Source organism: Hipposideros armiger, unplaced genomic scaffold (assembly GCF_001890085.2).
Source record: "Hipposideros armiger isolate ML-2016 unplaced genomic scaffold, ASM189008v1 scaffold_314, whole genome shotgun sequence".
NCBI lineage: Eukaryota > Metazoa > Chordata > Mammalia > Chiroptera > Hipposideridae > Hipposideros > Hipposideros armiger.
This window is the reverse complement of record NW_017731664.1, coordinates 269,267-293,669: the sequence shown is the minus strand read 5'-3', so window position 1 is coordinate 293,669 and position 24,403 is coordinate 269,267. Positions and strand designations below refer to the sequence as shown.

General features: G+C 40.7%; 1 protein-coding gene across 14 annotated transcripts in view; it reads right to left on the bottom strand.

Annotated features, from left to right (window-relative positions):
- Window positions 1-24,403, bottom strand: part of TMEM164 (transmembrane protein 164) — a 378,792-nt gene that overhangs the window by 261,353 nt on the left and 93,036 nt on the right. For 12 of the 14 annotated variants that reach the window (XM_019660222.1, XM_019660215.1, XM_019660214.1 and 9 more), the window contains one exon: window positions 1,527-1,593. In XM_019660222.1, coding sequence (XP_019515767.1) covers window positions 1,527-1,593 — 67 coding nt within the window. Of the gene's footprint in view, window positions 1-1,526; window positions 1,594-5,793; window positions 5,813-18,638; window positions 18,801-24,403 lie in introns of those variants that run through there. The other 2 variants (XM_019660224.1, XM_019660225.1) reach the window with 2 other exon arrangements.

Here is a 24,403-nt window from a genome sequence, read left to right as displayed (position 1 = left end):
AGGCTGCAGCCCCTGTGGCAGTGGGTTGCCATGGGCTACCGTGTGTAGACAGCAGCCAGCGTGATCGGCCAGCAGCCGCAGTGAGCGGCCGTCCAGAAACCGGCGACTGATCTGCCTTGCCCGGGAAGAGCGCGATGATCCGGGAAGAGCGCGATGATGGTGCCAACTTGGGCCAGTGAAGCAACGTCCTCCACAACTAGAGTGAAGAACGAAACGACAGCAACTTGTCTGTTCCCCTTCCCCCAATTCCCCAGCACTGTTCCCTTCCCCACAATACCCCAATAAAAATCTTAAAAAAAAAAAAAGAGTTTGAACTCTGAGCAATAGTGGTTCGAGTCCAGCCCAAGCTGAGCAGCTGCTGAGCTGCCAACAGGTGGCAGGATGGCTCAGCTAAAAACAAAACAAAAAACAAAAAACAAAACAACAAAAAAAAGACCTTGTAAACTATAAAATGTTATCCAAAGAGGAAGAATTATCATTCTGAGATTGAGACAATGATCTTAATTCATCAGGCAAATTTAAATCATGAAAATAGAAAGCAGAAGGGAGGATTCTGCCTGTGATTTCTTTCCCTGGGCTTTCAAATATGGCCTGCTAATGCTTTTGCAGTCCTACACATGGGAATTTGAGGACAGAGCCCTGCCACCCAGCCCTGTAGCTCCTGCTTGTCTCTATGCTGGTTTCTCCATCAGCTTCCTGCCATAGTGGAGTTCTCTGTGCTGGCCACAGTGCGTATGTGTGGCCCAGACTGCCATGCGGGTTTGGATGAATGGGGAAGGAATCACAGCAGATGGTCTTCGAGGCTCTCCAGCAGATTATCCTTGTCCAATGTGCCTGAGTCCACACTAGAGCCCTTAAGGGACTCCTGGAAGACTCTGTGTAATGGGTGGGGCCCCTAGCCCCCACCTTTTCTCCACCAAACCTCTTCAAGAGCTTCTGCAGGTTTTTTGGTCTGTCCTAGCTCTGGACTAAACTGTTATTGCAGCCTCAGAGTTCCACAAAATATTCCCACCCCTGTCACACTCCACTGCATCCAAAGAGCTGTATCAAACCTCAACATTAAATATACTTGACACTTAAACAACACGGGGTTAGTTATGCTGACCTCTGTGCAATCAAAAATCCACGTGTAACTTTTGACTCCCCCAAAACTTAAACTGCTAACAGCCGACTGCTGACTGGAAGCCTTACCAATAGCATAAACCGCTGATTAATAGATATGTTGTATGTTATATGTATTATATTCTGTATTCTTATAATAAAGTCAGCTACAGAAAAGAAAATGTTATATGAACAAAAATCACAAAGAAGAGAAAATACATTTACTGTACCGTACGTATTTATTGAAAAAAAATCTGCATATAACTGAACCTGCACAGTTCAGTCCCCAGTTTTCCAAGAGTAAACAGTATCTAGAATTTTAACACTCACATAGGCACATGAGCTAAGGACGAGGACAAGGACTGCATAACGTAATGAGCAAAATTCTGTATATTGCTCATACGTTCCCAGAAGAGGCTACTTACCAGCCGGGTATTTACCACAGGGAACAGCAAGGCCAGAAGAGCTCCATTCAACATGTGCATCTGTAGCCTGAAGAGGAAAAAAGATAAAGTCTAGGTGACACTCAGGCTCTGATGGAAAGGCAGATAAAATTGTGTCAGGTTATGCCGTGCCATATGGGAGAGCATGGAAACAAGTGGCTCTCTGTAAATCAGCCCTGGAGTTGGCACATACGCATAATAAATGAAAAGCTGCATAATTTGTATTAACTGAAATGTTGTGAAGAGCACCACCACTGCCTCCAAATTCCCCAAACACAGCCGGAACACGCTTTGGTTACAACCCTTCATTACATAATGAGCTCTGAGCTCCCTAACCATCCAGTCAGTCCCAATCAACGGCTTCAACTGCTGCAGCTTAGGCGGCATTTGAAAAGGGGAAATGCAGTGGCTAAGCATTCTGTTATTACAGTAAAGACCAATTTCTTATCACATGGCTGCTTATTTACAAGGACAAATCCAATCCTTTTCCCCAAAGGGCAACCTGGGCAGAAAAAAGCGAGTACAACCCAGAGAGCCAAAGGCAGTGCTTTGCAAACCATTCCCCCCATTTTCTTAAACTTGCCTTAGGGGCAGCTGTGGGAGGTGGAAACGACAGAAGTGGCAGCCTTCCAGGCTTCCTTTGATCTATTTTGCATATTGGGCACTGTGATTTAAAGGCAAAAAAAAAATAGGAGGGGGAAAAGGAAAAGGAGAAGAAAGCCACTACAGCATTAGCATTGCGTAATGATACTGTCTCCCAATACCTGACTTGTTCAAACGCACACTAGAAACACTTTGTAAGTCAAGAACAACCAAGTCAGAAACGAACTCCACTTGTGAGGGCTCTGAGGATGGATTTAAGCATCTTTCTTGATCATTAAAGGCAAATGGTCCTTTACTGCTAAGAGAGAAGTGAAGAAAGACAGTCTCTCCCTCCTGAAGAAAAGCTGATTTGATGGGTCACATACAACTACCACTGACTCAATGTGCCTCCTACACGTTGAGTCTCAGTCTCTCCCTCTCTGTCTCCTTACACACACACTCACAAAGCAGCCATGATACCAGGATTTCTCCTATGCCCCAAATGAGAAAGCAGTCCACACCTTGAAGACCTCCAGGATGTCAGCTCTTCTCTTGGAGCTCACAGATACGTGCATAAAACTAAGAGAAGTTACCAGACCCTAGCGAACAGCACAAAAGCCCCAAGGTGCTGCTTTTCAGCTCTCCCAGTGTGTTTCTTACTGCTGTTCTTGTTACCAATGCCATGATGATAGTGATAATGTGCACTTAAGGTATTCTGGGAAAGTATCTAATTAACTGCTTTACATAAACTCCCTCATTTAATTTTTACAGCAATCTTATGAGACAGGTACAATTATGTATTCCATTTTGTTGATGAGGAAACCAGGTCAAAGAACCATAGTGACCTGATCAACACCACACTTAAGACAGTAGATCCAAGATTCAAACCCAGGTTTATCTGACTCCAGACCGCAAACTCATATATCCCTCTCGCTGCCTTATATCAGAGCCTCCCTTGAAATATAATTTCAGGTAGAGAGTCAGGGAGGTCCCTTTTTCCTTCCTTTTGACTTCAGGGGTCTCTCTACCTCCTCCTTCATCCCCTGCCCTAGACTTAATATGCTTTCAGGGCATGACCAAGGTGAGAATGCTCTTAGTTCACAGTAGGTCATCACAGCCATGCAGTTTAACAGGGATTACTTTGATCCATAAAAGGGAGGATGCACACTGATACAATGTCACTCCTACCTGCCCATACTGGCCAGGTTACCATGGTTTTACAACAGGGTCACTCAAAGGGACACTCCATGGTCTGGGTAACTGACGGCTGAAAACTGTTGCTCAAGCCTCAGTGACTAGAACAGGGGGTCACTGACAGCCTCAGGTGAAGTAGATCCGGCCTAACTCTGCCCCGGGGGCCTCCTATGTGGCAACCACAGCATAAACACGCTGCATAATGTACTCAGCATAAGGGACTGTGGTGCCAGGTTTTGCTGTTTGCCTTAAAAGAATGCTGGCATTTACACAAGGCCAGTTAGAAATTGGGGCACCAAAAGTCAAATCTTGAGGATAATGGAATTGATCCCAAGGACCTGTGGAAGGCCAAAGATGAATAAGATAAAATCAATGTCAAGATTCAAAATGACTGAGGGGCCAGTCAAATGGCTCAGTTGGTTAAGAGCTCACTCAAGAGTGCGAGCTCTGAGCAACAGCGGTTGGATGCCTGGCCCGAGCTGAGCTGCCACTGAGCTGCCAACAGGTGGCACGATGACTCAGCTAAGAAAACAACAACAAAACAAAACAAACAACATGAGCAAGATTCAAAATGACTGATAAATTTCCTAGATAAAGATAGACCTTATTCTCAGTCCTCAAATTCAGCTTCACAAGCTATACATATGCCAAAGGGTGAAATAGCCATACTCTATTAAAAGGCCATGCATATCAATAATTGTAAAAATATCTAACATGTATTGAGCATTTCTATGTGCCAATCACTGGGCTAAGTATTCAAATACAGTATAACATTTAACCCTCACAGTTTTTATTATAATCATTATCATCTTCTTCAATTTCATAGCTGAGAAAACCAAAGCACTAAGTGATTAAGTGACTTACCCAAGATTGAGTGAGAAGTCACATTCAGGTCTCACCAAGTTTCAAGTCTATATTTTTGCCTCTGTACCCTGCTTCAAATCCATGACATGAACATTACACATGTGTGTGTGTGTGTGTGTGTGTGTGTATGTATGTATGTGTCCAACTGCAGGCCAGTTAGGGAAAGATTATGAGATGCTGGTTGGACAGGGAGAATCATGCCAAAGGGCAACAGAATCCCTTGTTTTGTGGCAAAACCATCCCAACTATACAGCTGCACTGTCCTCTACAGACAGAGGGCACAGCCCAACAGGCAAGCAACTGACCACATCAGAGGTAAGGCTTTGGATTCCACTTTATACCCACCTCCAGCCTGCCACCCAGCTTTCTCCTGGGTATGGGAAATGGATAATGGGCCACTAGAAAGTACTGTGGGAGTTCCTTCATCTGTACAAAGGGAACAATAATAGTACCAACTCATAAGATTTTTATAAGGAGTCAATGTGTATAAAGTACTTAGAAAGTACATCGTACATAGTAAGACTTATATACACATTCCTTAAATAAATGGTTAAGATCTTACCTAGAAGCCTCAAGATTGAGAAGAGGGGAAGGCGGGGGGGAATGGAAATCATGTGAAAGAGTTGAACTGTTTAAAAAGTCAAAGTATGACAAAGAGGCCCAGAGAAAGCAAAAGGACAGCCTGAGGCCAGAACCAAAAATTAGAGGTTGGAGATGGACTTCTGTTCAGTTAGTCATACTTATAAATCGTGCTGGCTCCAAGACTTGACCGTTACAATTGTCACAAATATTTTATCAGCATTTTTGTTGTTGGACAGAATATTACGCTAAGTTATCTTGGTTGGTAAGAACCTGGGGCAATATGGCAAGGGTCATGGTTTTGATTCTCTTACTGGGCAGCTAATTTCATTAAATTTAGTTCCACAAACATTAATGAGTCCATTACTGTGTGTCTAACATTTTTTTCCAGATGCTATAGGGAAAAGAAGATCAGTATAAATAAGACATAATATCTGCCTTCAAGAAGCTAACAATCTTACTGGGAAGGCAAGAAATCAAATAACTAGAGGAAATGTCATATAATAAAATGGTTAAGAACTATGGACTCAAACCTACATTCAAATCCCAGCTCTACCACTTACTGGCTGAGTGACTCTGGACAAGTCACTTAAAATATGTGTGTCAGATCATGTATTACAGAATTGTACACCTGAAACCTATGTAACTGTACTAACAATTGTCACCCCAATAAACTTTAATTTAAAAAAAGAAATGTGTGTCACTTTCCCCAATCTTAAAATGGGCCTAGATGAAGTGGTTGTTGAGTAAATTTAATGAGATATGACCACATAAAGTGATCAACATAATGCCTAGGACATAGTAAGCACTCAATACATTATAGCTATTATTACTTTTTTTTTTTTTAGCTGAGCCATCCTGCCACCTGTTGGCAGCTCAGCCGCTGCTCAGCTCGGGCTGGGACTTGAACCGCTGTTGCTCAGAGCTCAAACTCTTGAGCGAGCTCTTAACCAACTGAGCCACTTGGCCGGCCCCTAGCTATTATTACTTTTAATAAAGCAATATAAATGAATATTCCATTATTACTCACAACAATAAATGAAGCTATTAAAATCCTTTGTGGGCTGGCCGAATGGCACAATGGTTAAGAACTGGCTTGGGACGCCAGAGGGCCCCGGTTCGGATCCCACATATGAGGGCCAGTGACACTGCCCTCCACAGCTAAGATGCTGAACAACAGCTCAACCTGGAGCTGGGCTGCTGTGAGTCACCGGCGACGGCATACGCTGCAGCCCCTGTGGCAGTGGGTTGCCATGGGCTACCGTATATAGCCAGCAGGCAGCGTGAGCGGCGTCCAGAAGCCGGCGACTGATCTGCCTCGCCTGGGAAGAGCGCAATGATGGTGCCAACTTGGGCCAGTGAAGCAACGTCCTCCACAACTAGACTGAAGAACAAAAGGACAGTAACTTGTCTGTTCCCCTTCCCCCAATTCCCCAGCACTGTTCCCATCCTCCAATTGCCCAATTTTAAAAAAATCCTTTGCAAAAAACCTTTATATTTCAATTTAGCGCTTGATTATAGCTAAGAACCAAAAGATAGGAAACACATGACAAATTCTATGAGTGGCTGCAAAGGCAAATTCATAGAGAATTCTAAAAGGAAATTAAGTATATATATATATTTTTTTAACTGGACAAAAATAAAATTATAACATATCAAAGTGTGTGAGTTGCTTATAATGTGAAATTCTTATATTAGAAAACAAGAATGGTTTCAAATCACTAATCCCAACTCCTACCATAAGAATTCGGAAGAATAAAATAAACCCAAAGCAAGCAAAAGGAATGAAGTAATAAAGGGCAGAAATTGATGAAATTAAAAATAAAAACAATAGAGAATATCAATAAAACCAAAAGCTTGTATTTGAAAAAAAAATCAATACGATTGATAAAACTCTAGGTAGAATAACATGAATAAAAAGAGAAAAGGGGCAGCCAGTTAGCTCAGTTGGTTGGAGCACAGTGCTCATATCACCAAGGTTGCCGGTTCGATCCTCACATCCTCAACTGGATTGAAACAACTACTTAACTTGGAGCTGATGGTTCCTGGAAAAACACACTGTTCCCCAATAAAAAAACGAGAGAGAGAAAATTTACCAATACCAGGAAGGAAAGGAGGGGAGCAAAGGAGGGGTATCACTACAGATCCCCAGGAATTAAAGGGATAATAAGGGGGATACTATGAACATTTATATGCACATATATTTGCATGGACTGTGGAGAACTTGAACTCTCATAATACATCGTTGATGGAAATGTAAAAACAATTTGGAAAACAATTTAGCAGTTTCTTCTAAAATTTATTAAAAGTTTTAAAAGTCAAAAATGCTCTTATCATATGACCCAATAATCCTGCTCCTGGATATTTACCCTACTAAGATGAAAACTAATTACACAGATACTCCCAGCAACTCTATTCATAGTAGCCGAGTCTGGAATCAGTCCAGACTCCCTTCAATGGCAGAATGGATAAAAAATTACAGGACATACATATTATGGAAAGCCACTCTGCGATAAAATGAATGAACAATTGATACATGTAACAACTTGAATGAATCTAAAAAGTATTATGCTGAGTAACAAAGCCAGACTCAAAAGGCTACATGATGCAGCATTCCATTTATATGGCATTCCCTAAACAACAAAACTATAGTGAAAGATAATTAATTAGTGGTTGCCAGGGTTTAGGCACATGGAAGTGTATCACTCTAAAGTAACAGCATGAAGAGTTTTTAGAAGTGATGGAACTGTTCTATACCCTGATTGTGGTGATAGTTACAGTAACCTATACATGTGTTAAAACTCATGTATAGAAAAGAGGATTTTGAGAAGATGGCAGTGTAGAAGCACCAGGAAACTGTCTCCCCACCAAGACAACAATTACATGGGCAGAATCTGTCTGATGTAACTATTTTGGAACCCTGGTGCTATTGAAAGTTTGCAACTTCCAGGGGAAGGCTTGGACAGTAAATTGTAGTTAATTTCAGTCCATTTCAGCTCTTAGCTCAGCAGCAAATACCCATTTCCCACCTCCCAGCTAAGTGGCAGATCGCTATGAACATGATCCCAGAGGAGTTTGTATGCAGCTTGTAGAGGCCACACTGGGCAACAGAACCCTGTCCTCCCAAAATTGGGGATCTGTGCTCTGATTGCTGCTTCTGATCACAGAAGCCACAGGCACAGAAGCAGGCAGCCATTGGTGCACTCACCCCATTTTTAAAGGCTCCTTCCCCACCAGTTGACATGACTTCCAGGGGATTTAAAGGATCAACACCCACTCCCCTTCATTTTTCTCTTTTGTCCCTTTTAGGAGCCAGAAATTAAAAACTAGGATATTCAAAAATCACCTGCATATACAGGGAAAATTAGAAAATCACTGTCCATGCTGAGGGAAAGTCGCAAGTTCAGAAAAGACCTGAAAGGCCTTATATTTACACCTCAGGCTGATCCTCACCTTGGAGACAACCTACCACAATCAAAACAGAAACAAAACCCAACAAATCCTCAGGAATTGAGAGAATCTGACTTCCAGAGTTAGCACATGATTAGATTTCAATTTTCAACAAAAAAATCACTAGGCATATGAAGAACTAGAAAAGTATGGCTCATTGAAAAAGAAAAAAATAATAAAACAACAGAAACTGCCCCAAAGAATGACTACATGGCAGACCTACTAGACAAAGATTTTTTAAAAACTGAGTGAGAGATGCTCAAAGAACTAAAGGTAGAAATGGAGAAAATCAAGAAAATGATGTCTGAACAAAATGGAAATATAAATAAAGAGACAAAAAAAATCTAAAAAGAAACCAAAAAGAAGCACTAGAACTGAAAAGTACAATAACAGAAATTTAAAAAAAATTCACTAGAGGAATTCAAGGTAGATGTGAGCAGGCAGCAAAAACCATCAGTGAACTTGAAGATAGGACAGTTGAAATTACAGTCTGAGGAACTGAAAGAAAAGATTGAGGGACAGTAAATAGAGCTTAAGGGACCTGTGGGACACCTTTAAAAAACCAACATATGCATTGTACGAGTCCCAGAGAAAAGGGGAGAGAGATTATTTGTAGAAATAATGACCAAAAATCTCCCAAACTTGATGGAAGCCATGAATATAAACATACAAGAAATGTAATGAATCCCAAGTATGATGAACTCAGAGATCCATACTGCAATACATTATAATCAAATTATTGAAGGCTACAGACAAAGCTTCTTGAAAACAGCAAGAGAAGTGAGTCATCACATACAAAGGACCCACCATAAGATTATTAGCAGATTTCTCATCAGAAACTTTGGAGGCCAGAGGCAGTGGGTTGATATATTCAAATTGCTTAAAAAAAGTCAACCAAGAATCTTATATCCAGCAAAACTGTCCTTCAAAATTGAGAAAGAAATAAGACATTCCCAGAAAAACAAAAACTGAGGAGTCTGTTAACAAATAGACCTGTCTTACAAGAAATGCTAAAGGGAGTCCTGGAGGTGGAAATGAAAAGATACTAGAGAGAAACACAAAACCATATGAAGAAATGAAGATCTCAGTAGTAACAAATACATGGGCAAATATAAAAGCTAGTATTACTGTAACATACTTTGTAACTCCTTGTTTTCTACATGATTTAAGAGATTACTACATTTTTTTATTAGCTTCAGGTGGGGATGGGGGAGAAGAGATTAACACATTTTGAAAAACACAATTATTAGTCTAAAAGCTAGTATTCTTGTAACTTTGGTTTGTAACTCCACATTTTGTTTTCTACATAATTTAAGAGACTAATGCATTTATAAATGATTACATTAGGGCCGGCCGAGTGGTGCATTGGTTAGGAGTTAGCTTGGGACACCAGCTCTGAGCAGCAGGGCCCCGGTTCGGATCCCACATGAGGGCCAGTGACACTGCGCTCTCTACAGCTAAGATGGTGAACAACAGCTCAACCTGGAGCTGGGCTGCCGTGAGTCACCGGCAATGGCATAGGCTGCAGTGGGGCTGGCTGGCAGCAGGAGTGAGCTGCCATGAGACGCCATGAGCAGCCATTCAGAGGCCGGCGACTGATTTGCCTCACCCAGGAAGAGCACAATGATAATACCAACATGGGCCAGTGAAGCGACGTCCTCCATAACTAGAGTAAAGAACAAAAGGATAGCAACTTGTCTGTTCCCCTTCCCCATTTCCCCAATGCTGTTCCCCTCCCCGAATTCCCCAATAAACTCTTTTAAAAAATTCTCCAATTGAAAGACAAAGATTAGAATTAAAAAAAAAAACATGATCTAACTATGTCCTGTCTACAACAGACACACATGAGATCCAAAGACACAAATAGGTTGAAATCAAAAGGATAGAGAAAGATATTTCATGCAAATGGTAACCAAAAGAAAGCAGGAATGCCTATACTAATATCAGCCAAAATACAGGCATATCTTGGAGATACTGTGTGTTCAGTTCCAGACCACCATAATAAAGCAAATATCACAATAAAGTGAGTCACAAGAATTTTTTGGTTTCCCTGTGCATTTAAAAATTATGTTTACACTATACCGTAGTCTGTTAACTGTGCAATAGCATCTCAAAACTGTATATACCTTAATTTAAAAATATTTTATGGCTAACAAATGCTAACCATCATCTAAGTCTTCAATGAGCTCATAAGTTTTTTTTCCTGGTGAAGGGTCTTGCCTCAGTGTTCATGGCTTCTGACTGATCAGGTGGTGGTTACTGAAGATTGAAGTGGCTATGGCAATTTCTTTAAAAAACACAAAAATGAAGTTTGCCACATAAATTGACAGTTACTTTCACAAATGATTTATCTGGAGTACGAGATGGTGTTTGACAGCATTTTACCCTCAGTAGTACTTCCTTCAAAATTGAAGTCAATCCTCTCAAACCCTGCCGCTGCTTCATCAACTAAGTTCATGTAATATTTTAAATTCCTTGTTGTCATTTCAACAATCTTTACAGCATGTTCACCTGGAGTAGATTCCACTTCAAGGAACCACTTTCTTTGCTCATCCTTAAGAAGCAACTCTTCATCTGTTAAAGCTTTATCATAACATTGAAGCAATTCAGTCACATGGTCAGGCTCCACTTCTAATTCTAGTTCTCTTGCTATTTCCACCACATCTGCAGTGACTTCCTTCCCTGACGACTTGAACCCCTCAAAGTCATCCATGACTTCTTCCAAATTCCTGTTAATGCTAATATTTTTACCTCTTTCCATGAATCATGAGTTTTCTTTTTTTTTTTAATACTTTATTGGGGAATTGGAGAAGGGAGACACTGTTGGGGAATTGGGGAAGGGGAACAGCCAAGTTGTTGTCTTTCAGCCTTAGTTGTGGAGGGCGCAGCTAGCACAGCTCCAAGTCCAGTCACCATCCGGCTGCCTGTGAGCCCCTCAAGGCCACTCAGCCCAAGGTGCCGTGTTCAATCTTAGTTGTGGGTGGGCATAGCCCATAATCCCATGGGGGAGTCGAACCAGCAACCTTGTTGTTAGGAGCACGTGCTCTCACCAGCTGAGCCATCCTGCCACCTGTTGGCAGCTCAGTGGCAGCTGAGCTCGGGCACAGCTCACTGGCCCATGTGGGAATTGAACCAGCGACCCTGTTGCTCAGAGCTTGTGCTCTTAACCAACTGAGTCACTCAGCCGGCCCCATGAGTGTTCTTAATAGTATTTAGAATAGTGAATCCTTTCCAGAAGGTTTTCAATTGACTGCCTAGATCCATCAGAGGAATCACCATCTATAGTAGTTACTGCCTTAAAAATGTATTTCTTAAAAAAAAAAGACTTGAAAGTCAAAATTACTACTTGATTCATGGGCTGCAGAATGGATATTGTGTTAGGCATGCAAAACAGCATTAATCTCATCATACCTTTTCATCAGAGCTCTTGGGTGATCAGGTGCATTGTCAGTACATTGTCACTAATATTTTGAAAGGAATCTTTTCTTCTGAGCAGTAGGTTTCAATAGTGGACTTAAAATATTCAGTAAGCCATGTTGTAAACAGATGTGCTGTCATCTAGGCTTTGTTGTTACATTTACAGAACACAGGCAGAGTAGATTTTAGCATAATTCTTAAGGGCTCTAAGATTCTCGGAATTGTAAATGAGCATTTACTTCAACTTAAAGTCTCCAGCTGCACTGGCCCCTAACAAGAGAGTCAGCTTGTCCTTTGAAGCCTTGAAGCCAGGCTTCTCTCTAGCTGTGAAAGTCCTAGATGGCATCTTTTTCCAATCTAAGACTGTTTCATCTACATTGAAAATGTGTTTAGGGGCAGCCGGATAGCTCAGTTGGTAAGAGCATGAGCTCTGAACAACAGGGTTTCTGGTTCAATTCTCACATGGGCCAGTGAGCTTCACCAGTAAGCTGCGCCCTCTACAGCTAAGACTGTGAACATCGGCTTAACCTGGAGCTGGGCTGCCGTGAGTGACTGGTGGCCGGAGTGAGCTTCCGTGAGCAGCCGGTCGAAGGCCGGTGACCGACTGCCTCAGCCAGGTAGAGTGCAATGATCATAATACCAACATGGGCCAGTGAGCGGCATCCTCCACAAGTAGACTGGGAACAATGGCTTGGAAGTGGGGGGAGGGAAAAAAAAAGAAAATGTGTTGTTTAGTGTAGCCACCTTAATTAATTACCTTAGCTAGATCATCTGAATAACTTGCTCCAGCTTCTACGTCAGCTCTTGCTGCTTTACCACCTTGCACTTTTATGTTATAGAGATGGCTTCTTTATTTTTTTTATTTTTTTTTTTAAAGACTTTTATTGGGGAATTGGGGGGATGGGAACAGCGCTGGGGAATTGGGGGAAGTGGAACAGACAAGTTGCTGTCCTTTTGTTCTTCAGTCTAGTTGTGGAGGACGTTGCTTCACTGGCCCAAGTTGGCACCATCATTGCGCTCTTCCCAGGTGAGGCAGATCAGTCGCCGGCTTCTGGACGGCTGCTCACTGCGGCTGCTGGCCGCTCACGCTGGCTGCTGGCTACACACGGTAGCCCATGGCAACCCACTGCGCCGTCGACGCGACTCACTGCAGCCCAGCTCCAGGTTGAGCTGTTGTTCAGCATCTTAGCTGTGGAGGGCAGTGCCACTGGCCCTCATATGTGGGATCCGAACCGGGGCCCTCTGGCATCCCAAGCCAGTTCTTAACCATCGTGCCACTCGGCCGGCCCAGATGGCTTCTTTCTTTAAACCTCAGGAACCAACCTCTGCTACCGTCACAACTTCCTTCTGCAGCTTCCTCACCTCTTTCGGTCTTCACAGAATTGAAGAGAGTAGGGCCTTGCTCTGGATTAGGATTTGGCTTAAGGGAATGTGGTGGCTGGTTTGATCTTCTATCCAGCTTTCTCCATATCAGCAATTAGCCTCTTTTGCTTTATTATTCTTCATTTGTTCACTGGAGCAGCACTTTTAATTTCCTTCAACAACATTTCCTTTGCATTCACAACTTGGCAGTGTGGCACAAGAAGCCTAGCTTGCAGCATTATCTCTGCTTTCGACATGCCTTCCTCACTAAATTTAATCATTTCTAGCTTTACATTTAAAGTGAGAGATGTGCAACACTTCCTTTCACTTGAACATTTAATGACTATTGTAGGGTTATTAACTGCCCTAATTTCAAAACTGTTCTGTCTCAGGGAATAAGGAGACCCAAGAAGAGGGCATAAGATGGAGGAGTGACCAGTGCATGGAGCAGCCAGAACACACACAACTTTTATTGATTCAATTATCTGTTTTATATGGGTGCAGTCCATGGAGCCCCAAAACAATTACAAAGTAATATCAAAGATCACTGATCACAGATCAACATAACAAATATAACAATAAAGAAAACATTTGAAATATTGCAAGAATTACCAACATGTGACAGAGCAATGAAGTGAGCAAATGCTGATGGAAAAACAATGCTGATAGACTTGCTCGACACAGGTGTGCCACAAACCTTCAATGTAAAAACACAGTATCTATGAAGTGCAATAAAATGAGGTATGTCTGGAAATCAAAAAAAGTTTACAAGAGACAAAGGACATTATATATTAATAAACGGTTTAATACAGCAAGAAAATATAACAATTCTAAACATTTACATGTCTAATAACAGGCCATCAAAACATAAGAAGCAAAACTGACAGAATTTGAGGGAGGAATAAATCGTTCTACAATAATAGTTGGAGACTTCAATACTCCACTCTCAATAATAGAACAGCCACACAGAAGAAAAGCAAGGAAGTAAAGACTTAACCAACAAAATAAACCATCTCAATATATAACAGGCATAAACAGAAAACTCTACTCAGCAACAACAGAATTTATCACTTCTCAAGTGCAAATGGGACACTTTCCAGGGTAGACCGACCTTATGTTAAGTCACAAATTAAGTCTCTATGTGTTTTAAAAGATATATATATACATAGTATTTTCTTTAACCACAACAGGATGAAGTTAGAAATCAATAACTGAAGTAAAATGGGAAAATTCACGAATTTGTGAAAATTAAATAACACTCTTAAACAACCAATGGATTAAAGGAGAGATCACAAGAGAAATTAGAAAATGAAATGCAAATCAAAATCACAAGATACTATCTCACACATTAGAATGGCTACTATTACAAAACAGAAAATAACAAATGTTGACAAAGATATAGAGAAATTGGAACACTTGTATACTGTTGGTGGGAATGTAAAATGGTACAGCTGCTATGTAAAATAGTACGGCAGTTCTTCAAAAAATTAAAAATAGAACTACCATATGGTCCAAAAATTCCACTTCTGGTTGTATACCCAAAACAATTGAAAGCAAGGTCTCTAAGGGATACTTGTACACCCATATTCATAAAAGCATTATTCACAATAGCTAAAATGGAAGCTACCCGAGTGTCCATAGGTAGATGAATGGATAAGCAAAATATGGTATACACACACACACACACACACACACACACACACACACACACTGGAATATTATTCTGCCTTAAAAAGAAATGCTTAGGGCCGGCCGAGTGGCTCAGCTGATTAAGATCTCGCTTGGGAGCACCAGCTCTGAGCAGCAGGGCTGTGGCTCAGATCCCACATTGAGGGCCAGTGATGCTGTGCCCTCTACAGCTAAGATGATGAACAACAGCTCGACCTGGAACTGGGCTGCCGTGAGCTACGTTGAGTGGCTGGCAGCCAGCATGAGCAGTTGGTAGCCTGTGTGAGCTACCGGGAGCCGCTGTGAGCGGCCAACCAATGACCGGCGACCGATCTGCCTCACCTGGGAAGAGCACAATGATCATACCAACATGGGCCAGTGAAGCGATGTCCTCCACAACTAGACTGAAGAACAAAAACAGCAATTTGTCTACCTGTCTGTTCCCCTTCCCCGATTCCCCAACGCTGTTCCCCTCCCCGCAATTCCCCAATAAAAATCTTTTAAAAAAGAAATGCTTATACATGCTACAACATGGATGACTTGAGGATATTATTCTAAGTGAAATAGGCCAGTCACAAAAGACAAATACTGTATGAATACATTTATATGAAGTACCTACCTAGAGTAATAAAAATCATAGAGACAAAAAGTAGAAAAGTGGTTGCCAGGGGCTGGAGTGAGGGGAAAATGGGATTTAATGTTTAATGGGTACAGAATTTCAGTTTTTACAAGATGAAAGAAGTTCTGGAGATGAATGATAGTGATGGTTGCACAAAAATATGAATGTACCACTGAACTATACACTTGAAAATAGTTAAGATGTTACATTTTATGTTAAGTGTATTTTACCATAACAATAAAATGAAAAAAAATCTCATAGAACTGTACACCAGAAAAAGTCAATTTTATTGTATAATTAAACAAAATTCAAAAATATGCACAAGAAGGAAAGAACTGAACCACCCCCCCAGCCTCAGCTTTTACACCTATTAAATAAGTGATACAAGATTCTAAGCCTTTTAAACAATACTTTTTCACTCTAGTTTTTTCTCACTAAAATTTTCCAGCACGCAGAAAAGTATAAAAATATTAAGAACCTCTGTGCCCACCACCCTGCTTTAATAAATTTGAATGTTACTGATTGAGTTGAAGCCCTGTGTACCTTTCCTGAATATCATTCATCTCCTCAACACCCTAACCAGAGGGCAACTTTGTTTTGAAGTAGTGGGATTCCTTCCTTTCTATGTTTGTATACGTTTATTACATTTGTATGTATCCAGAACTATATACATTGTTGTTTCATGTCTACCCCCCATAAATAAACGATACACACTATATACTTCTGTTAATTACATTTTCACTCAACATGGCTTCTTTTAATTATCCATGTTGATACATGTAACTACTTCATCTGTTTTTCACTGCTATATATTATTCAATTATACAACTATATCAGAAGTTATTTGTTCAGCCAGCCACTATGCTGAGATTTACTTTCTGTAATTTATATTATAAAAACAACAGATCTATTTCCACTATCCCAGAGCCCAGGGTCCTTCCACTCTGACCTTCTGTTGCCATAAGTCCTTGGTCTAACAGTGTACACTTTGTGCCCACTGTGTGAGGTCCTGTGGCACAAGCCTGCCATGTAGCAGAGAAGGTAGTTAGGATCTTCCATTTTTAAACTCACACATCAGAAAGCATGCCAAAAGCTGCTGAAGCTATGTGGAGGTCATATAAGTTTTCAGTGTACATCCCTGTTCACTTTCCTGTATAAACATACAGGTTGGCAGGATAAAAGTTGGAAAATAAAAATCAAGTACAGAAAAACAAACAAATATAATGGGAGGGCTTGGCTGGTGTGGCCTGTGGGCACGAAGATAATTCTCTGGTTGCAACTGGAGGTTTCCCATGTCCGTGTTCTGGATGAGGCGCCACAACTGCAGAGGCTCCGGAACTTTTTTTCTGGTAAAGTTCAGGAAGTTGGTCAAAGCCCCCATTTGAAGGTGCTCAGCTAATAAAAGGAGCTGCTTATCTAAATGCAGTTTTCATTGGGAAATTCTATATGTCTGAAAGAAAGCAATTTTCACTCCCTGGGAACCTAATTCTAACAGTGAGGTAAGTACACAGATGGTAAAACATCAAGACAAGGGTATAGCTATAGATTATTAACATTTATGAATTATTTAAATCTATGTTAGGTTCCATGCTAAGAGATTCACATAGATCAACTCATGTTAAGAGTCACCCCCACTCAAGGAAGTAGTTACTATTCAAGGCATTATTTTACAAATGAGGAAATGGAGGCTGAGATCTTAAAACTTTTTCGGAGGCTTCAGAAGTGGCAGAACCACAACTATAACCTAAGCCAGCTACTTCCACTGCACTATTCAAGATTCCTTCAGCACATATCTATCCAAGAAACGAAATGTCAAATAACAGGGCACTGTTTGAATACATCATATTATGTTCATCCAAATGATGAAATACTATGCAGTCATTAGAAATCATGTTTATTGCTTCTCAGCCTTTTGGCTAAGATCAAGTGTGTAGAAATCATGTTTAGAAGAATACTTAATGACATGGGGAAACCATCATGGTCTATCAACTTTTAACATATTACAAAGTAGCATATATAGAATAATACCAATTTGCTTTTAAAACATGAATCTACATAAAGAAAACTGGGAAGAAATTATAGCGACATATAACAGAGGAATTATCAGTCATTTTTATTTTCTTCTTTATTGCCCTCAGTAATGTTCAATGTTTTCCTTACAGTGATCGTGGATGACTTTTATGAGAACAAAACATTTCTAGTTCTTATTATCTACTGTGCAGTTCCTACATATCTTGTCCAAACCTTATCCATTATGCTGCACTGCTTCCTTTTCCCCCTGGAATTGCTTATGCCCAATGCATAGCATAGTAGATGACTCACTTGGCTTCGTTAAGGACTGGGTCAGCTGACAAAGTAAAAAGAGGCCAAAGCGATCAGTCCCCATTCCTCTGCTCTATACTGCTTTCCATGCTTGCCTATTGATGGGAAAAGTTATCTGAATCTGCACCATTCCTTTTACCCAGAGACGATATACAACGATATACAACACATGTTTAAAGCAGAGAAGCGCAAGAGTAAGAAAAAAAGCAGTCCCTGCTCTGGGAACCTTCTGAGAGACTTCCAGGGGAAGATTTAGGGAGATGAAAATACTAAATCACAAAATGTGGGCCGAGACCAAAGAAGCCAAAGCTCCCTAGAAGATAACAAAATTGAATATGTACACCTGGAGAGGAAGGCAGCTGCCAGTCTGCACGCAGGGGAGGAGATCTGTGAATGACCTGAAAGCTTCTTCCCTCTTCCAAGCATTAAGGAAAAAACATGTATGGATGCAAGGTAGCAACTTGACAGTTAGATGGCTCCTCGGAAAGCAGACACCTGAGCAGCATTCCGCGTAAGAAAGGAAATTGGGTCTCCTTGAATTGCTGCTTACTTACTGTGGATGTTCTAAGTTCCTGGTCTCTAATCCTTTTAAATCTGCAGCATTCATTTGTAGGACTTTCTCCTACAAGAATCGAGTCTTAATAGAAGTCAGAGGCAGTCTCCCAAACACGTTTTTCAGTAATGTGTCCAAAGCCAAGCCAACAAGCTGCTCCTTTTTAGGTTCCATAGCAGCTGATCTGTTGAGCACTGGTAAAGGGGGTGCTGAGATGGTCAAACCATTCTGAGACATTAAGACACAATTGGTTCAACCTGAGCCCATCTCATGAACTCAGGATAGACCCAAAGCTATGAGTCTCCCCGTTTAAAAATTTGACAGTTATAATAAATGGGAGCTAGAGAAAGAGAGGGTCACAGGGCTACTGAACTCTCGTAATATCATACCCCAAAGGCTTACAGGGTATCAATCTTGAAATGCCAAGATCACATGTCAGGCTGTCCTAATTCTCCTCACCCACCCCCATGCTTCCCACACCTACCTTGGCTCACAACAGCCTACAGTCCTCTCTCCATCCGGCAAGGCACCCCCTGCTGTCTGCAGCACAGATGAAATTTCATCTCATCTCCTTCAGAAGCCTCTCCAGACTGAGTCAGCAGATAGTCATGACCAAATAATCCAACTGGTACCACAAATCCACTACTCTCCATGTGTACTTGCAAATGAGCAGATTTAAGGCTTTCAGTATTGGTGGGGAGAAGGGACAATGCGCTTCCCTGAGACAGAGGATGTCTGCCAGCTCACTGTTGTGCACTTGTCTTACCAGCATAGGGTGGAGAAAGAGCTCTTTGCTATTCAAACAGCACAGATCAGTGACTCACTCCATGAGTCCCCCGACCCTGGCAGCACACACTTGGATAACCAAGCACATTAAGCAGTGGGTGTTTGCCAGACAGCTAAATTGTCTGATCACAATCCAAAGCTGGGGGAATCTTAGCAGCCAAACTCTTCCTTCACCTACTCCTTCAAAATGTCCCAGCTCAGACACAGCAGAGTCCCAAAAGTTTGGCTCCTAAAAGAGGCTTCCAGCCCCTTGTGAAACCAAGAATTTCACCCTCTTTAAAAAAAAAAACAAAAAACAGCAGCCAGGATGTGAAAGTGCAAGCTGACAACTAAGAGGTTGACTGTACTCAGAGCCCTTTGTGGTGGTGGGATCCATGGAGACCAGGGAAGGGGAGTGAGTGCTTGCTACCATGATGACAACATGCTCCTTCAGCCTGGATAAAAGACACAACAGAGAATAACAGACAACAGAATAACAGTTCTCTGAATAACAGAGAACTTGATACTCCAAACCACCCCGAGCTGCCCAAAGCTGCTCCCAGACATAGTAGACACTGGCCTACTGTTCACCTGACTGGTGGCACCTTCAGCCCCAGCCCCACCTACCAGCTGTGGCACAGAGATCTTAACTTTCCTTCAGTTTCAGCTTTGGATGGGGGACAGATAATATAAATGGACCTTGATATGCTTACTGTGCTCCAAGAACAGCATTAGACACACGAGAGACCTGCACCTCTGAGTAGGTGGAGTTTAGACTTGAGGCTAAAGATCTTGGTCAAGCTGAGGGCGGCCAAGGCTAGAGCTGGGAAGTAGCAGTATCCTCTCCACATCACGGAGCGAAGCGGCTTAGAGTCCTGAGAGCGGCACTGTTTCCAGATGTGAAGGGCCCAGGTCTCCCATTGGTAAGTGAGTCCTGATGGCACAAGGATCTTGGCAAGGAGGTGCAAAAACAGCTGATTCAGACTAGTGGCTGCTCCTTTTTATCCAGTGAGTCTGCTGTGCTGACTAACTAAAAAGCTAGGATTTTCTAGCCTTGGGAAGAGTCCAGATCATCTACAGTCACTGAGAAGGAAGGACTGGCTGGCTTTTAAGTTGCATCTGATATGAACACCTCTGAGAGCTGCTGAGGTTTCCCCAGCCTGGTGAGTAGAAAATCCCTGCTCTGATCCTCATGCCAAAAAGTGTGACTATGAACCCTGAGTATCTCTATCCCTAAAGACCATGGGATGATATCAGCAAGATGAATTGAAGCTTTCCAGAACCTCACCCCACTCTCACTATGGTATTCCTTTTAAAAATTCAAAAAATCTGCCTTTGAGCTTATTAACAAAGTCACTGTGCTGTAGTCATGTAATTTCCTCCTCCTTCCCTCCCTCTCTTTCTGCATGCTAGATTTAATTGCTCTAAACTCAGGGACAGCAATATATGGTCTTCCTGTTATGTGTTTTGTTTTGTTTTGTTTTGTTTTGTGTGTGGTAAAATATACAAGGGTTGCCAAAAAGAATGTATACAAGTGGACACTTTGGTCAATGTTGCTCAAGCAGTAGTTCGCCGTAATCAGAAGTGTCTGCATGCTGAATGTAACCACTTTGAGCACCTCTTGTAATTGCAGAAGTCAAATGTGACTTCTATTCATCTTTTGTTATTGGTATATGTTGAGCATTACAATTTTAATACAGTTTTCCTTTCTTAAAACGTGTATATATTTTTGGCACCCTCTGTACATAACAAAAAAAATTACCATCATAACAGTTTTTAAGTATATAGTTTAGTAGCAGTAAGTATATATACATTGTTGTACAACAATCACCATCATCCATCTCTAGAACATTTTCATTTGGTCTTCCAGTTTTTGTAAATAAAAGTTAATTAGAACACAGCCAAACTCATTTGTTTACATCTTGTCTATGCTGCTTTCATGTTAAATAACAGTTACTTAGTTAAAACAGAGGTCATATGAACCAAAACATCCAACATGTTTAGTATCTGGCCCTTTACAGAAAAAGGTTGCCTATCTCTACTCTAAACCAAAATATATACTAGATTTTTAGTTTAGTAGAGCACTTAGCTAACGGCTACTAACACAGCCTCTCCCAGTTTTCCACTTACCCATGAAGACACAGAAAAAGATAAAGATGCCCAAATCACTGAAAACAGACTATTGTCATCCTATTATGAGAATGTATGGGAAATCTCCATGAACAATAAGGCTAATACTGAAATGAGAAAAAAACAATCTGTGGCCAATTCATATACGAGAAACCTGAAACAAAATAAGAAGACACTGAGTCCTTTGGCTACTGTCAGCCTCATGGCTTAGAAATCAAAAGTTCATCTCTTGGGTTGTCGGAAAAGTCATGACGCATTTTTGCAGCGAAAAACAAAGAAAAAATACGTCATGACTTTTCTGACAACCCAATAGTAACCAGCAAACTGGTTAACCATATCTCCACTACAGGCTTATGGCTTTGCTTGCAAAGGAAACCAACAATTCCCCAAACTGGTCTCCATCCAATCAGAGACACCTACTCCCACAAATCAGTAGGGCTGATGTGATGGCATTGGTGCTGGCACACTGTGTCCTGGCAGCGGGAGTCTCCACAAGTAAAATTCAGGTACCAATTCTTGTGGGACGTTGTAGTTTTTCACATACTTATCTGTTCAGAGTATCAGAGAACCTAACACTGTAGTAGGAGTAAGCGGTTCCATATGGATCCGGCAGAACCCACAAGATGAAGCCGCTAGACACTGGGAAACAGACTAGAAGCTACGAGCATCAACTTGTCAGGCAAGGGTGGAACTGAAAAGGGGTTCTAACCAATACCAGAACAAGAGAAGAATCAAAGACAATCCACATACCCTTTCTTTGACAAATAATAAATAAATCATTGTTTGAATATGCACAAACATACCCCAAACCAATATGGTTCCTATTAAAACCTCTGGCTGCAGAAAGGAAATGCATATCATTCTGAAGACTTAAAGGAAGCACAAAAGTCTGAATTTAGTGTGTAACCAGAAGAAATATTTTACAAAACTACATCTTCAATAGAATGCAAGAAAACATGGGCTCTATAAAAATAGGTATAGAAAGTCATTAGAATAAAACATATCGAGAAAGACAACAAAGCTCAGCAAAGCAAGGAGGAATTACAAATAAATTAATATTGAAGCAGAATTAAATTTACATTGGAGACGACAAAGAGATAAATTAATCAAATTTATAGTATGTGAGCCAAATCTGAATTTCTCCCAAGCATGCAAAAGAAAAGGAAAGCTAACCTTAGAAATCCAACAAAGACTGTTTATTAGGAAATCTATTAATATAACATCCAAAATGGGGAGGTCAAAAGAGAAAACCCATATAAATCTCTCAACAGATTCTTGAAAAGCATTAAGTGAATTCAACAACTATTCCTGTTTTTTTAAAAGATATGGAATTTAAGAATAACTCCTCAACATTATCTAATCTAAACCAACATCAGAGTCAACAGTGAAACACTAGAAACATTTCCACTAAAATCAGAAGCAGGGGAAGAATTCCTGCTAGTGCCACTATTATTTAACATGGATCTGTGGCCGGCCGAGTGGCTCAGTTGGTTAACAGCTCACTCAAGAGTGCGAGGTCTGAGCAACGGGGTTGCTGGTTCGATTCCCGGCCCAAGCTGAGCCGCCGCTGAGCTGCCAACAGGTGGCAGGATGGCTCAGCTTAAAAAAACAAAACAAACAAACATAAAAACATGGTTCTCGAAGTTGTAGCCAATACAATCAAGCTTGAAATAGGGGAGGAAAATGTTTTGCTCTTTACAGGGAGATAAAGTTATCACATGGAAGTTGACACCATTAATTTCCAATATAATCAAAGTGAAGTAACTGAAAAACTTTTAGAAGTGTTAAGCACAGTGGCCAAATATGAAATAAATATATAAAATCAAAATATATCCTATGTACTGGTAACAATTTGCTTGAAAATACAATAAATAAAATGGTATCATAAACAATCAACCAAGAATGACTTTGATGAGAAATATGTGGGGGACAGACACACACACACACACACACACACACACACACACACACACACACACCTAAAGAACATAAAAGAAAATGTCAATAAATTAAGAAATATACTGTGTCTTTTCCTTGATGGAGAGACTCAATATTGTAATGACGTTAATGAGATTTTTATGTTAAAATAATTCTGATCAAAGCTAATAGGATTTGGGGAGGAGGAATCTGACAAAAACATTCTAAGTTCATTTAAAAGGAAAAAAATGGTTCAGGCTAGCTAAGGAAAAGTGTGGTAAAGTAATAGGCTGGGGAGAATGGCAAAGAGAAATCTAGCATTTGTTGTTTCAAATACAAGAGTATAAAACTGGTGGAAAACCCAACAGAGACAGCAATGGAATAGTACAAGCCCCCCAAATAAACCCAAATATATAAGAATTTATATATGACAAAATCATAACAATAATAATCACAGGGAAATAGTTATTCAACAAATGGTGCAACAAATGGCAATTTGGGGAAAAATAGGTTATATCCCTATTTCATACTAAGCACAAAATGAACTTTAGATGAACTGACAGCTAAATATTTTTTAAATGATTAAAAAACTAGATTATCTATCTGATCTTAGAATGGGAAATGTCTTCAGGTCTTCAAGCATAAAAGTACTGGAAGAAATTACCATGGTCTAAAGGCAGTTTGGAAACCAAACAATTTGACTGATAACAGTAAAATATACATTAAAAGCACAGTAAACAAGTCAGAAGGCATTCTCGGGAAAACATTTACTGCAAAGGCGATAAAGGATTAATATTCTTTATATATGGACAACTCATGAAGATCAACAAGAGAAACACCCATATATTTATCTAAAAACTGAGCAGAAAACATGAAGTGACAATTTACAGATTAAAATATGTGAGTAATCAGCAGGGCACATATATGTTTGGAATTTTCTATAGTGAAATTTGAAGGGGAAATAAAAACTGAGGAAAAAGGCAAGGAGAGAAAAAAGAGAAGCCACCAGTGAGATATGGAAGGAACTGAGGAGTACCATGCTATACTGCAACACCTCCCTCTTTCCTCTCCCTTAGGTTTGCAAAAGGGAATCTTATTTATTAAGAACCTATGAGGAATTTATAAAACACTCATTCAACTCAACACGAAAAAAACAAACAACCCAATTAAAAAATGGGCAGAGGATATGAAGAAGCATTTCTCTAAAAAGGACATACAGCTGGCCAACAGGCATATGAAAAAATGTTCAACCTCACTAATCATTAGGGAAATGCAAATAAAAACCACAATGAGATACCACTTCACTCCGGTCAGAATGGCTATCATCAATAAATCAACAAACAACAAGTGTTGATGAGGCTGTGGAGAAAAGGGAACCCTGGTGCACTGTTGGTGGGACTGCAGATTGGTGCAGCCATTATGGAAATCAGTATGGAG